At 41.6% G+C, this 16,036-nt stretch overlaps 2 protein-coding genes across 4 annotated transcripts; both read left to right on the top strand.

Annotated features, from left to right (window-relative positions):
- The first annotated feature begins 2,857 nt into the window (after window positions 1–2,857).
- Window positions 2,858–6,396, top strand: LOC143896436 (uncharacterized). Of its 3 annotated transcripts, XM_077404333.1 has the most exons (8): window positions 2,858–2,968; window positions 3,904–4,014; window positions 4,094–4,273; window positions 4,400–4,765; window positions 5,043–5,260; window positions 5,405–5,564; window positions 5,668–5,782; window positions 6,092–6,396. In XM_077404333.1, the coding sequence occupies exons 3-8, from the start codon at window positions 4,153–4,155 to the stop codon at window positions 6,183–6,185; spliced, it is 1,074 nt and encodes a 357-aa protein (XP_077260459.1). In that variant the 5' UTR covers window positions 2,858–2,968; window positions 3,904–4,014; window positions 4,094–4,152; the 3' UTR covers window positions 6,186–6,396. The 3 variants fall into 3 exon arrangements, with proteins under 3 accessions (XP_077260459.1, XP_077260460.1, XP_077260458.1); XM_077404334.1 differs by lacking the exon at window positions 2,858–2,968 and having other exon boundaries at window positions 3,103–4,014; XM_077404332.1 differs by lacking the exons at window positions 2,858–2,968; window positions 3,904–4,014 and having other exon boundaries at window positions 4,047–4,273.
- Window positions 6,397–9,228: 2,832 nt separating this feature from the next.
- On the top strand, window positions 9,229–10,212 carry LOC143896442 (uncharacterized). The gene has a single exon (XM_077404340.1). It carries the CDS (start codon window positions 9,229–9,231, stop codon window positions 10,210–10,212), a length of 984 nt encoding a protein of 327 aa, XP_077260466.1.
- Window positions 10,213–16,036: the final 5,824 nt, after the last annotated feature.

Raw genomic sequence — 16,036 nt, 5'->3', positions numbered from 1 at the left:
GAAACAGTAGATAGGGAAAGATTACTAGGAAAATTATATCAATATGGAATCAGAGGTAAAGTTCTTGAATGGTTTAATTCATATCTAACGAATAGAACTCAGAAGGTGAGATTTAATAATAAATGGTCAAAATTAATGGCAACGGAATATGGAGTTCCACAGGGATCTGTATTGAGACTTTTGTTATTTATACTTTACATAAATGATATAATCAAAGTCTGTCCAGAAGAGTGTAAGATAAAAATGTTTGCCGATGATACTTTAATATATGTAGAGGGAGAAAGTAGCGCAGAACTAGAAAGGAAAATGAATTCGATGTTTGTTATAGTAGAGAGAGAGAGAGAGAGAGAGAGAGAGGAGAGAGAGAGAGAGAGAGAGAGAGAGAGAGAGAGAGAGAGAGAGAGAGAGAGAGAGAGAGAAAAGTGGATGAATATAAATAAGTTAAAAATGAATGCAGGGAAAACGAAATATATGATAATTAGAAGTGTAAGAAAAGAGCTAAGAGGTAATATTATGTTGACATGCTTAGATGGAACTGAGATAGAGCGTGTCGAAATGATGAAATACCTAGGTATAATGATTGACGATAGGCTTAGATTTAGAGATCACTGTGATTATATGCTAAAGAAAATAGGAAAAAAACGAGTTTTCTTAATAGAATAGGTAGTTATATATCGGCTTATACCAGATGCACGATATATAAGACAATCATAGCTCCTCATTTTGAGTATTGTGCAACGTTACTAATTGACATGAGTGAAACGGAGCTAACCAGGCTGCAAAAAGCGCAACATCGAGCTATGAGAGTCATACTGCAATGCAATAGATATACCAAAGTGGAGCATATGCTGCAAGCGCTGCAGTTTATGTCCATAAGACAGAGGCTATATTATAATGTGTGTACATTTATCTTTAAAGCGGTGAACAACATGTTACCGGAACAATTAAAAGACCGTCTAGAATTAGTGGGAAAGAACACTGATAGGCAAACCAGACAAACCGGCGATATAGCAATAGTGTTTCGTAGGACGAGAAATGCGCAAAAAAGTATTTTCTATGAAGGAGTAAAAATGTATAACGCACTGCCAACCGAAATTAAAAGATGCAAAGAACTAAAAATGTTCAAACGTGTGCTAAAAGAGTACGTTCTGTTATATGTATAAATATGTAGTATGTAAAAATAGCTGAGAAAGCTAATAAAGGTCATTCATTCATTCATTCATTCTCTCTCCTTTGAGTATGGTGTGCACGTCCGTTGTGTTGCTCCTGCTTTATCCTGTTGTAACCGAACGATGCTTTATCTGGTCACAAAAGACGCCTATTTGTCCTAAAAGTCATCGGTCGCCACTCGGTTTTACCTATTTCTACCGAGAAGGTAAGTATCTTAACTGTGAATTATGATATGGTTCCTCAATTTCTCGAAACAATTCAAATTTCAGAATCCCACCAGGTGGTCCTCTTCACCATCGCCTGTTATCAGGGATTAGATAGTAATCGCCTCCCGATGTCGTCCAGGTTCGGAGATTGGGCGTCACCCGATCGCGCAGGTGAGTACGAGTACGCTAATCCTCTAACTCTCTCTAAATCTTAAATTCCCGCCAGGTGGTCTCCAACTGGGGCGTCTCCTCTCGGATCTGTGCCATCGATCGTCAGGCTGGGTCAACGTGGGGCCAAGATGGCGCGACACCCGCTCAATCGGCTAAGTCCTAACATCGAGGGTTCAAAAACTGACTAATTCTTTTTTATTTTCAGGTTTTTTCGACGCGGTCCTTATCCTCGTCGTCGGAGCGATGGATCAACGCGATTGTCGATGCCCAAGATCACCGCGTATAGGAGATACCGCGTCACCCGAGAACTGTCGCCCGAACACCCACTAATGTTATAAACTTACAGTTTTTCGCGGTGCGGTCCTCATCAGTGGCATCCCCGGAAGCAGACCCGATGATGATTTACTATCCGGATGGACTCCTTTGCAAGATGGCGCGACACTCCGCTTGGTCAGGTAAGTAGAAGGTGAAAAATTGTTAACTTCGTATTTATGTTCGCAAATAATTCTTTCATTTATTCATTATTGTTGTTTCACACAGTTGGTTGTTAACAATCTTTGGTTTCGCACAAAATGGCGGTCGCACGTCTCGCAAAGTGCGAAGTGTTCGTTTACGGTACGTCCAAACCTTCCGCCTTTCGTATCGGCGGCAATAACGCGTTTCGCGGGCGTTGCCGGTTGTTATGAGCGCTGAGGTAAATTATAATCGTAACCCGGGTCGTAATCGCGATTGTTATAACGATACTCCGTGATATACGCGCGAGACAAAACATGTTATACCTACGAGCGTTCCCGACAGACTGCCTCGAGCAGTCCGGCTCTCTCGGGCTCCCCACCTACGGCGAGTTATCCCCACTATGGGATATCGGCCGCTTTCTCTTCGCAGTACTTTTCCGCTCGCCGCGTTAACAATGGTTGTTTACGAGTTTCGCACCGTCAGGTGTGCGCCAGATGTTCGTCGCTGCGCAGTTACTATAACTGTTATTCACTCCTGGCTATGTCCTATGCTCGCGGTGGAAATTCCCTGATAGCACAAAGAGTTTCAGTTACGTTGCAGAGACGTTTCAATGTTTCAATTGTGTATCATTACATTTGTAATATTTCTGAGACTATCTTTTTTGAAATGATACATTTGCAACATTTCTGCAATCATCTTGATTGAAACCTTACATTTGAAATGTATCTGCAATGTAGTATTTTGTAACATTACAAATGCAAAATTTCTGAAACTTTCATATGATATATGTTTGGCGCGCATTCTCGATTCTCGGTTGTCGCGGGTGCGGCCATGTTAATTATATCTAACCTAATGTGATCACATTTACCGCGGGATCGCAGATAGCATGTTGGTGGCACGTGCGTTGCATCGAACAGTGTGTGTATGTGCATTTGTTGAAGATAAATTTGTCTCACGTATAAAAGGTATGTGTAAAACATTTTAGGGGAGAGTGGGGTAATTGAGAACGGCGGGTAATTGGGAACACAGCTAGATAAGTAATACATTCCCCCGCACTACACCGTCCCTAACCTATTCAACGGCTGCATGTGCGGGAGGATGTATTACTTATCTAGCTGTGTTCCCAATTACCCGCCGTTCTCAATTACCCCACTCTCCCCTATATAATTAACATATAAAAATCACATGAAATATCGATCTTGTTATATTTTTAACAGAAAAGTTAATAATGTGTAGTCATCATGTATAAGAGAGAAAAGGAGAAAAAAGGTTATTTATCCCAAGTTTGTAAAAATAATAAGCTTTGATATATATATATATATATATATATATATATATATATATATATATACACACGTGTAAATAATTGTTTAATAAAAAATGAAAGTATCATGTATGTCAAAAATAGAATAATAAATATATATGTTTGCTTTATTCAACTAAAGATCCAACCTTGACCAGCATCGGACAACAATTTATTGTTAGAACTATTATATTCTTTAATCTTTCTAGAATTTATTAACTTTATAATGTGTGATATTTCTGTTAGGTATTTATTATTTTAATTGGTCATAGACTCCAAAAATTATGCCTTTTATTTTCACATTTATAATGACCAAAAGTTATATATGTATTTATATAATATTCAGATTGATAAGAATATAATCATTAATTTTTTGAATAAGATAGAATAATAATAGACTAAATTAAAAAGATTTAATAGTTATTATTAGAATAAATTAATATATGCAAATTCTTGATGTTCTCTATAGTACTGAAGTATGCGTGTAGCATTCAATATTAATATTAGACATAGATACGAAAAAATATGTATAGATACAAAAATACATACATTTGATATTTATTAAAACCAAATAATAATCTGTTTTTTCAATCTTAGGTTTATCGATAATAATAATATAATAAGTGGCAATTGATTAGTCCTTTTGATGCTTGAAGGTCATCGAGAAAGAGAGTGTGTAAAAAAAAAGATTCCCAAATATACTCAGACGTATGTATAATTTAAAATATACTAAATATATATATTTGCTATATTTATGAAAGATTCAAGATGTCACGATTCACAATAGTCCTATTTGATGATGGACTCCAATTGGTGCCATCATTGTGGATATTTGACGACGAAACAATGTGTCACTGGCCGCCTTTTACGAATGAAAAAAAGCTTCGTAAAGCAATAATTAACGAAATTTCTCCAGATAATAGTACGTGGACTTCTTACAAAATTCTGCGCATTTTTGGGACCGCAAGTGAGTAAATTATTTTACAATCTTAATATTTGTTATTTAACAATTAAAAATTTATATTGTATTATATTGTATTAATTACTGTATTAATTAATTATAGTATATTATATTGTATTAATTACTTTTCAGATACGTACGAGTCAGGAATGGAAAAAGTAAAGCTTGCTCAAGATTATTCCGATTTAGATCTTTCTGAGAAGGAAAATTTACGTCAGAAACGCATATCTCGCCCAAACAAACAATTTACAAATTATAATAACTCTTCAGACGAAAGCAATGAAAACAACAAGAATAACGTAAACGTTAGAAATGATACCATTTCTAAACATCAAGAAGCAAATAAGACACTTCCAGTACCAGTATTGCCAAAAACGTTAATTGTCACTAAACCTTCAAAGAGAAACGAAATGCAAAGTGTGGAATTTAATAATCCTAGTTCTAACAGAAATCTTATCAAGGAGCCCTCAGTCACTTATTTAGACACTGCAGGCAAAAGTAATACTATTGTATTATGAAATAATGTATTTTATAGACATGAAGTTATAATATGAACGAACACGAAATATATAAACAAGGCAAATCAGAACCATACGCGGTTGGTGATGCCTTAATCTCACAGGCTCTGATTTGTCTTGTTTATATATTTCATATATGTTTACTATACAAAGCTTTCAAAATAAATTTTTTCTAATACGGACAAATCTACATATTTTGGTATTATAATAACAATTATTGTGCGAGTGTTCTGAATGTATTCTGCTGTTTTTTGTAGATGTGCTGCCTGAAATATTAAGAAGATTGAACCAAATATTTACAAAACTAAATTTAATTGATGATCGCCTCTGTAAAATAGAGGCAAACCAAATAAATAATACAACAAAAAAAGAAGCATCAATTTTAGAGGAATTTGTAGTTTTACTTTTAAAAACACACAAACAAGTTCAAAACATGGAGAAAGATCTGGAAAATCAAGATTTCTTCGAGAAAATGGTGAATATTTTTTCCATATATATATATATATATTTTATAAGTTTTTTATATATATATATATATATATACTTATATATATATATATACTTATAAAATACGTAATTAAGTATAAATAGTAATTTAAATAAATAATGATTTTTATAGGCTATTTCGTTGAATAAAATCGGCGGACGTGACAGTCGAGAATTAATAATAAACATTTTAAAAAGAAGTATTACAAATGAAATAGCAAAACAGTACAGCTGGGCTGGAAAATTAAAAAAAATGGGATTCAAAGATTTGTTGCTCGCGAAGTGTATTATGCGTAAGTTTTTATTAATCTTTAGTTTATTTTAATATTTATTTTAATTTAATATTTCTATGTGTACATATAGTATTATATAGTATTACAAATATAACTGTTTTAGGAGCTGTGCGTATTACAGATGGTACGATTACAGAGAAGGAAATGATAGCTTATATGTCCAAGTGGCTGGTGCAAGCCACTTTAAGATATGCACGTAGTGTTGAACCAAAAAAAACGTAAGTTCCTAAAAACTATAAAATTAATACATTTTTAATAGATTCTAAACAATGAAAGAGAGAATTATTTTCTACAACTTTCTTAACATATATGTTAAATTGTACTATTTGATATATTAAGTATATATATATATATATATATATATATATATAATAAAGATAGCAAAAATAAGGAAAATGTATGTGTGTGTGTATAAATATATATATATATATATACACACATACATTTTTCTTATTTTTTTCTATCTTTAAACAAATTAAATATTTTATTTTGTTATTTTTCTCACAGATTATTATTTTTATTTTCAGGAAAGATCAGAAGGCAGCGGACGGTGCTGCTGCTGCTGCTGATGATGATGATGATAATGATGATGATGATGCTGATGAAATAAGTGATAAATAATAATAAAGTGATAAGTATTTTAAAAACATGCAATATAAAAAGTACTAATAATAAATGTGCAGTAATAATAAATGTGCAAGAAAAGATATATTTACATACTTGAAGAGCGATTAATATATATATTAAAAGTTATAATTTATATATTACGTTTTTATATATATATTAAATATGAGTAAATATATATAATATATAATAAAAATAAAGTGATTTATTAAAAGTATTTGTGTTTTATTTAAACAATAATAATTAACATCATACGTTTTTGCGACATTTCTGCAATGTTTCTAATAAAATTAAAAAGAACATTACAGCGACCTAACAAAAACTAAAAAGAAACATTACAGTAACCTAACTGAAAGCTTCCAGAACATATTTCCGTAATATTTCAGAAACGTTCTTGCGGATCAAAGCGGACATTTTGACGTTGCTGCAACCTTACAGAAATATTGCAGAGATATTACGTAACGTAACTGCAACAGTTTCAACATTTCAGTGTTATGTTTCTGCAACATTGCAGAAACTATTCTGTGCTATCAGGGTTTCCACTCGGAGTACCGCGTACTCGACACCCTGAGGCGGTCCCCGGGTAGTGGTTTTTCATCTCCCGCACGTTTTGCTCTGGGACGACGACGACCCGTGCGCACGTCCTCTCCTACCATGTTTCACACGACCCCGGGTCAACTTCCTGAAAAAGATGTCCGCGTCTCGATCGCGACCTCCGCCGTTGACGGCGACCCCCTGGTCTCCCTTCCACGGACCTTCCCAACCCTATTCCGGCCTGAGACCCCGTGGAAAACGTCCGGTTTACGAGTTCCGGCGACATGTCGCCGGATCTCCCGTCCGGGCGGTCGGATTTCGGCGCCGACCCCCTCCCTGGGTGTACCAGGTCGGATTTATCGAGACCCGCTAGTCTTTCCTCGTAGATGACGCTCGGTTGGTCATCTCGCTTCCTGGTGGTCGTATCGCACCCGGACTTGGTCGGTTTCATCTCGCTCGGTCTTGTCGTTCGAGTTCCGTCGTGACGCTTGTCGCTCTGTCCCTGCTTCTCGGATCCGCGCGCTTTGTCGCGCTAACTCGCGACCCAGTGTGCGAATCACGTCGGATTTTCGCGAGCCGCCCTATCTTTACTTCGTTATACAGACCGTGTATCAACCGTTCGCGCGTCGCAACCCATTTCGTGACTTCGCTGCCCTGTCGCGCTAACTCGCGACCCAGTGTGCGAATCACGTAGGATTTTTGGCGAGTCGCTTTCTCTCGGTTCCGTTATACGGACCGCGTATCAACCGTTCGCGCGGCGCGCCCTGTTTCTGGGCTTCGGTGCCTTGTCGCGCTAACTCGTGACCCAGTGTACGGATCACATCGGTTCTCGGTGAGCCGCCTTCTCTTGGCTCCGTAATGCGGACCGCGTCTCTACCGTTCGCGTAGCGCACGTCGTTCTGGGGCATTTATGCCCTGTCGCGCTAACTCGCGACCCAGTGTACGGATCACGTCGGTTTTCGGTGAGCCGTCTTCTTTAGGCTCCCTAATGCGGACCGCGTCCCTACCGTTGGCGTGGCGCACGTCGTTCTGGGGCATTTATGCCCTGTCGCGTTAATTTGCGACCCAGTGTACGGATCACGTCGGTTTTCGGTGAGCCGTCTTCTTTAGGCTCCCTAACGCGGACCGCGTCTCTACCGTTCGCGTGGCGCACGTCGTTCTGGGGCATCGGTGCCCTGTCGCTCCAACTCGCGACCCAGTGTACGGATCGCGTCGGTTTTTCCACGATACCTTTTTTCGGACCTTCGTCGTGCGGACCACGTCGAAGATTGTGTGTGGCTCGACCGCCGTATACTTTTTCGCGCGTCCCCGCGATCCATGCACAAAAAACAAACTAAAATTTTCTGCAGCCGGGCTGTGTGCCTTTCGGCCTATAATGAAACTAAAATAATGACACTCGGATCGGGGAAAAATCAAACTTACTTGTTAATTCTTACTTTCTACATGGAGCCGCTGCTCCGCGATCATGGTCGCAAACTTACCACTAATCGCGCCGGACGGACTTTGAAAGGTAAAATAAACGAAATAAATTTACCTTACACCTTCTCGCCCCGCGAATCTAATCGGGTAACAAAATATTCTTACGGGTCAGGGTTCCCTGTCGTGGTCCGTCCTCGGAACGCTTCGGAGGGCTGGCCTTAGGCCGGGGCGTCTTCTATCCTCTTCGCGGAATCCTCCCCGGAAGAGATGCTCCCGAACTCCTCGTCCAGCTCGTCCTGTTGGTCTGGCGTCGCTACCTGCGTCGCCACCGTTCTTATTCCTGTCGGTTGGTCGACACGGGGCGTGCGGTTGCACTGTCACATCTCTGCCGTGAGCTGCCTTCGGGCCCTTTTGTTGCAAGTACTGGCACATTCTTTAGTTGCTTTTCACGCACAAGTGGTATCTCCTGGGTGCTTGCAACCTAATCGAGTGCATTTCAACGGCAATTTCTATCGCCGTTCGCTATTCCTGTCGTGGACGTCGATCGTGACTGCGCACACGCCTCTTATTGCCAACTTTCTCCATCTCGTTGCTGTTTCCTGAGCATGTTGCTGATTGGTGGCTGTATGAGGCGGCCGCACTGTGAACAGTGACTTACGTCCACCGCTGCGCATGCGCCTACCACTGCCAATCTTCTCTGCTATTAGCTGTCGAGCATGTGCTTATCGTTGGCCTCTGATTGAGCTAATTGAACTACCCTTGCGTCGTGCTGTGCATGTGACTTATACGAGGTGACTCTAACGTCTGATTTTGCGTTTTTGACTGCCTGCTAGTCTTACGGGAATGCAGCGTGCGTGCACTAAGTGCAAAAAAACAATTGCGACTACTGCGGTTGAGTGTGCGTGTTCGAGAGCATTCCATCCTGGCTGTGTCAAGCCTTACTCTCCTGACGGGCCCAGTCGTGAAACAAGATCTCCTATCGATACTCACACGATTTCGAATGTTCCGTTACGTACTCACGGCAGATATAATCAAAATGTATCGTCAGATACAAGTCCATCCTTCTCAAACACGCTACCAACGAATTATGTGGCGTGACAGCCCAGTCACAGAGGTTAAAACGTACGAGCTCACTACCGTCACGTACGGCACGTCATCGGCCACATACTTAGCAACAAGATGCCTCAAGCATTTAGCTGAACTCCTTCATGATAAATATCCAGCGGGTTCAATCAGAGTGCAAAGAGATTTTTACATGGACGACTTGCTCACAGGGGCGGATTCCATAACCGAAGCCAGAGAGGCACGTGATGAAGTCATTGCATTATGGCAAGAGGGAGGCTTCGAGTTAAGTAAATGGTTGTCCAGCTGCCCGAAACTACTAGATCATATGCAGGACTCAAGCGACAACGTAATGACAATAAACGAAGGTAGAAATTCTTCCATACTAGGCATTCATTGGAATCAGACGCAAGATCAATTCTACCTTTCGTACAAACCATTAGAGGCACAAGCTCTCGTCTTCAAATGCACTATCTTATCCAAGATATCAAGTCTATTTGACCCATTGGGACTCCTTGGACCCATCATTGTGTTAGCAAAGCTGATTATGCAAGATCTCTGGCAATCGGACATTCATTGGGACGAATCAATTTCCCCGGACATAGACACTCGGTGGAGAAAATTAAAGGACCAACTGCCTCTCGTTAACAACCTCAGCGTACCCCGTTGCGCCAAATATAGTACGGACCCCAGATCCGTACAGTTGCACGGATTTTGTGACGCTAGCGAACGGGCCTACGGCGCTTGCGTGTACATACGCACGTGGGTGGGAACCAATGAATTTCGCTCTGAACTTTTGTGTTCCAAGTCGCGCGTCGCACCAATTAAGAGTGTCTCACTACCAAGACTCGAGTTGGCGGCAGCCCTGCTGTTGTCACAACTAGTTAGCAAGGTCAAAATGGCAATCGGTTTAAAAGACATACCTATTTTTCTATGGTCCAATTCAACTATAACTCTTAACTGGATCTCGTCGCCATCCCGAAGGTGGGCCATTTTTGTGGCCAATTGAGTTGGCGAGATACAACGTACCTCAGATATTGACAGTTGGCGCCACATCTCATCAGCCAGCAATCAAGAGGACTCGAACCACACGATCTATTGAGCTCACCGTTGTGGTGGCACGGGCCCAAGTTCTTGGCTTCAATCGAGGAATATTGGCCCAACAGCACCTTCAAGCATTTAGAAAACGTCCCGGAACAAAGGGGCCCTACTGCAGCCGTCGTCGCCATAAAAACATTTCTTTTTGAAGAACTGATTCTTAAATATTTCAATTTAAATAAGTCTGCCGCATCTTGGCCTATTGCCTAAAATTTAACAAGGCGCGTCGGCCAGACAAGCCTACACCGTTTATTTCACACTCAGAAAGTCTTTTCGCATTGATGCTCCTATATAAAGCTGTACAGAGGCGATCATTCCAGCTGGAATACAAGGCGTTATCCAAAGGCGAACCCCTCGGCAAATCGAGTCAGTTAAATTCATTAATGCCCCTTATATCCTCGGATGGATTAATACGCGTAGGGGGGAGAATTCAAAAATTCCGATTTAATTTACGATGCACGTCATCCGATAGTACTTCCACGTAGTCACGAGTTAACTAAACAAATAATAGAACGGGAACACATACGTAATGCTCATGCAGGGATACAGGCTACTATGGCCGCGGTAAAACAGCGCTTCTGGCCGTTGTCATTACGCTCGAGCGCGCGAAAAATCATTCAAGGTTGCGTGACTTGCTTTGAAGCCAAACCCGTTCTGTCAGAGGTCGTCATGGGTTTCTTACCTGCAGGACGCGTTACAGTATCGAGACCTTTTCATCATTGCGGTGTCGATTACGCCGGACCATTGATGCTCCGAGAAGACAAGCGACGTAATGCGCGACTCGGCAAGGCATACGTATCGATATTTGTTTGCTTTTCCACTAAAGCAGTTCACATCAAGTTGGTCAGTGATTTAACATCGAACGCGTTTATCGGAGCGCTTAAACGGTTTTCAGCCTGTAGAGGCAAACCCGCATGCATGTATTCGGATAATGGAACCACGTTCGTGGGGGCCCAGGGGCAGTTGAAAGAATTTTTTGAGTTTTTTAACGACAACCAGACATAATCCGAAATTCGACACTTTTTACGAGACCAAAACACATCTTGGAACTTTATTTCTTCCAACGCCCCGCATGTCGGAGGGTTATGGGAAGCCGCGGTTAAATCCGCGAAATACCACTTAAATCGTATCGTTGGGAAAGCGCATCTAACTTTCGAGGAGATATCAACAGTATTATATGAAATAGAAGCAATCCTAAACTCGCGGCCGATTACGCCTTTGAGCGAAGACCCGAACGACCTAGCTTGTCTAACCCCGGGTCACTTTTTAGTTGGCACCCCCTGAATAGTTTCTGTTGAGGTATGTGTCGTCGCATTTGAGGCGCGTGCATGTATGTACGGCATGTGTGTATGTGAGCATGCTCCGGAAATAACCGAATCTGGCCGAGCGTCGGGTACGAGTTGCGTTGCTACGAGGCGTACCGAAATACCGATAGTCTTTTAGTCAACAAGCGATTCGTCTAGAAGAAAGTCACGTTGTAATAAAAATTGCGTTTGTATCTCTGTAAAACTTTCCTCCTTGCATTCAACAGTATTTTCAATAACAGTTTCCCTTACAAAGAATTGAACGATATCAACGAGAATCGACTGCTCCAATGGCAGAGAGTGGAGCAGTTAAGGCAACATTTTTGGAGCAAGTGGTATTCCGAATACTTCCACTCTCTGCAAGAGCGTAATAAATGGAGGTCCAATAAGGGCCGGCAATTGCAATTAAATCAACTCGTTTTGTTAAAGCAGCAAAACCTAGCTCATTTGCAGTGGCTGCTAGGACGAGTGGAGAAGACTCACCCCGGACCTGACGGGCAGATTCGCACTGCTACCATAAGGACCGCATCGGGATCTTTCGTGAGACTCATAACTAAAATTGCGATACTGCCCATTGATTGTTAACCCGATAAGGTAATTTCATTGCGTTCCAATCTATTTTTTCGGCTAATTTTGAAATATTTAATTATTGCGTTCAATTCCATTATTTTTTGCTAATCTTGATGTATTAATTCATTGCGTTTAATTTTATTTTTTTGCATTAGTTTCGTTGCATTTATTTATTGCGTTCAAATCCGTTATATTTAGTTACGTAAGATTTTAGCGTACCAAGCATTGCGATTACTGTATGTGAAACTGCGTCATATCACCCTAGATTAAGATTTTAAATGTTCAAAGATGATTGTACACCAAAGGCTATTTTAAGATGCGATCATACATAATGAGTCTAACCATTGCGTTTATAGCGGCATCCGGTATCGCGGCTGCTTTATTTTGTATCAAATGCGATTGATTGAAAGCATGTCCTTTCAAGGGGGGCAGAATGTTGGAAATACAACCACGCTTGCGCACGCGATACTACTAAGGACTTGAGCTTAATTTTCTTCGGGCGTTTTCGCCGAGCGTCGGGCCCTTTCGGTTCTGGAGCGGGCGCCGGTTACCCCGCGCAATCACTTGCCATCCAGCGTGCTACCGTGTAAGAGTCGCGGATTCTAACTCTCATTGTTACTTCGACGTAATAAATACACATATCCAAAATTGAGAGGAATAATTATTTTTCGACTACAACCGCGAAGCAATCGTTCCGTGGAGAAGTGGTGGCAACAGCCGGACGTCACAAGAAATCAAAATCAAACACCGGACAAACTAACTAATAGCCACTACTGCCATCCGTTTCACGTCCGGAAGAATCCGCCGCAGTCACCTGATTCCCCGATAGCAACCGTCAACAGTAAGTCCGAGATATCCGCTCGGTTATCATCATACATTTCTACAGTATGTATATGTGTGTATACCGTATACGAGAACACACATATATGTATATATTGTTGCGCTCGACCGCGCGTTCGCCGCATAATCACTCACTTTCACACTCGCGGCGCGTGTCACGACACTCTCGCACAAATAAGATGACTCGTTTAGAAAATCAGTAGCTCTTTATTACGACTCTCGGTATAATAGAGGAGCTCGGGACGACACGTCCGAACGAGACGCGTCCCAGAGTAAATCTGAATATCTGGTATAACAGGAAAATCAATAGATAATAGAGCATCACGCAATCAATATTAATAAACAAGCATCCGTCACTAAGGACGGTTCGCAACGCGACATCAAATGACGGGCGACTCGCATATACGCGCGACACGAGGATAGCACGGGCGTAACACTACCCCCCCTCTTCCAGGATTGTCGTCCCAGACAATCCGGGAGGGTAGTCAACGGTAGCTTCTTTTGTGCGCCCCAGGGCGCCGAAACAGTCCTTGCTCTTCTCGAGCTGCTGCTCCAAGTTACCGGGCTCTGCTTCTCCTGGCCCCCGGTAGCCGCACGCCAGTCTTCTCCCGAACCTCTTTTGGGGCGAGCTGGCCAGGCTCCCCCTCCACGGTCCGAAGTCGACTTCTGCTCCGCTCCCCCGGCGTATCCCTCGCTGTCGGCTTCCCACGACGCCGACCCAAATCTTCAGACAAGGGGGGGGGGAAACTCGCGTGGACCCAACGTTTTTACAGACACCCCGAGTCTCTGCCTCAGCATTTGCTCAACGTCCCACGGGAAAACCACGCTCAAAAACCGTGGGCGAGGCAGTCTTCTTAAAAAAAAACTTCCTTCGAGGAGTCTTCGGCCGATGTTCTGCCAAGGTCCCCTCTTCGAGCACCACTGACTCCTTCTAGGAAAAGAACATTAAACGCAGTAACGGAAAACCAAACATTAAAACATTAAAAAAAAAACCAGAACCTATTTCCTCAGAATATTTATTAATCATTCATTTCGAAAACACGATTGTCAATAAATATAACCCACCCTCCGGGCTCCGACCTACTCTAACTGCTCAACCCAATTTTCTTTCAGAATATAAAGCTAGTCTATCCGAATGGACAATTTTCCTTTTATGTCTGGGAGACCTTTGGATGCAATATACCACGTCGCTCAATTTTTTCAGTATGCAAAAGGGCCCCTCCCAGTTGCTTTGTAATTTTGGGGCTTTTCCTTTAGTTCTGCGAGGATTATAGAACCAAACTTTTTGCCCTTCTTCAAAAAGAATACGCCTAGCTCCACGATCAAACCAGGCCTTCACCCGGGAAGATTTAACATCCATACGCTCTCTCACTATAGAATGAATTTCTTCAAATTTTGACTTCAAATTTCTAACGAAGCTTCCCACTGACTGCGCCTCCTCCTCATAAAGCCTTGGAGGACCTCCCTGTAACAAGTCCAAGGGTAATTTTAAATCTCGAGCAAAACATAATTCCGCAGGAGTAAAGCCAGTTGTCTCATGTTTTGAAGACCTATAAGCTAACAAAAACATAGGAATCCATCGATCCCAATCCTTTTGACTATCAGAAACAAACTTTGCCAGATAGTTAGTAATAGTCTGGTGTTGTCGCTCTACTTGTCCATCCGACTGAGGATGTAAGGCAGTAGTTCTCGTTTTTTTAATCCCAAGAAGATCCATTAACTCTGCGAACAACTTCGACTCAAAGTTCTTTCCTTGATCGGTATGCACTTCCAAGGGAACACCATATCTAGAGACAAATTGATTTACGAAGATCTCCGCCACAGTTTTAGCTCTTATATTACTTAGAGGAAATGCTTCCACCCATTTGGTAAAACAATCTACAATAACAAGGAGATATCTGTTTCCGGAATTGGTTGTAGGGAAGGGGCCAAGAACGTCCATCTGAATTCTCGCAAATGGTGCCCCAACATTGTAGATTTGTAAAGGGGATTTCCCTTTCCCAGAGGGACCTCTTTTAGAGACACAGGCTTCACATGACCTACACCAATCCTCAATATCCTGCTTGCAAGTTGCCCAATAAAAGCGCCTTCGAACTTTTTCCAAAGTTTTATTAACTCCAAAATGCCCACCTGAAGAAGAATCGTGGGCTTCTTCAAGAATTTCCTTGACCCGACTTCAAGGAGCAACAAGCTGAAGAAAGCTTGTTTTCAGACTTGGAGCTTCCCACCTTTTATAAAGAATTCCTTCTCTTAATATTAGCGCATCCCAATGCAACCAATAAATTTGGGCAGAAACATTCCTATCAGGGATCTCAGAACGCGGAGGACGGATTCCAGCTTGCTTACCCCGTAGGATAAAAGCTATTCCCTCGTCTTCCCCTTGTTCCTTTTGCCAAATTTCCAAATTCCCTCCCTGTAGAATAAATCGAGCAATCGTTTTATTCAATTTCTCCGTAGACTTCTTCTCAATCTTGGCACAATAATTACAATCGGACTTCTCACATTGGCGTCTGGACAATCCATCAGCATTTTTATGTGATAGCCCCTTTCGATGCACAATCTCAAATTCATACTCTTGGAGTCTTTCCAGCCAGCGTGCCAGTTGTCCCTCTAAATCCCTGAAGGACATAAGCCACTTCAAAGAAACGTGATCTGTGCGAATTAAAAATTTTCGTCCTAAAAGATAGTGGCGAAAAAATTTTATTGAGTCTACTGCCGCTAAGAGTTCCCGCCGAGTAACGCAATAGTTTCTCTCAGCTTTATTGAGAACCCGACTAAAAAAAGCTATGACTCTTTCTTCTCCCTCCTGTTTCTGCGATAACACCGCGCCAATACCGACATTTGAAGCATCGGTATCCAAAACAAATCCTCCCTCCCTTTTAGGAAAGGAAAGTACCGGAGGGGAGGACAAAACTCGCTTTAATTCTTCAAACGTTTTTCGACATTCCTCTCCCCAAATGAATTTAGTCTGATTTCCCGTAAGAGCGTAAAGAGGTCTTGCTAAAGAAGAAAATCCTTTAA

Source organism: Temnothorax americanus, unplaced genomic scaffold, assembly GCF_048541705.1.
Source record: "Temnothorax americanus isolate GAGA-0224 unplaced genomic scaffold, ASM4854170v1 Scaffold182, whole genome shotgun sequence".
NCBI lineage: Eukaryota > Metazoa > Arthropoda > Insecta > Hymenoptera > Formicidae > Temnothorax > Temnothorax americanus.
The sequence above is the reverse complement of the archived record's forward strand: the minus strand, read 5'-3'. Positions and strand labels throughout refer to the sequence as shown.

Coding starts and splice junctions, on each gene's coding strand:
- LOC143896436 (XM_077404332.1), top strand. CDS start 4,075: ATGTCACGATTCACAATAGTCCTATTTGATGATGGACTCCAATTGGTG. Junction 5,565..5,667: donor GCTCGCGAAGTGTATTATGC/GTAAGTTTTTAT, acceptor TAACTGTTTTAG/GAGCTGTGCGTATTACAGAT. Junction 5,783..6,091: donor AGTGTTGAACCAAAAAAAAC/GTAAGTTCCTAA, acceptor TTTTATTTTCAG/GAAAGATCAGAAGGCAGCGG.
- LOC143896442 (XM_077404340.1), top strand. CDS start 9,229: ATGTGGCGTGACAGCCCAGTCACAGAGGTTAAAACGTACGAGCTCACT.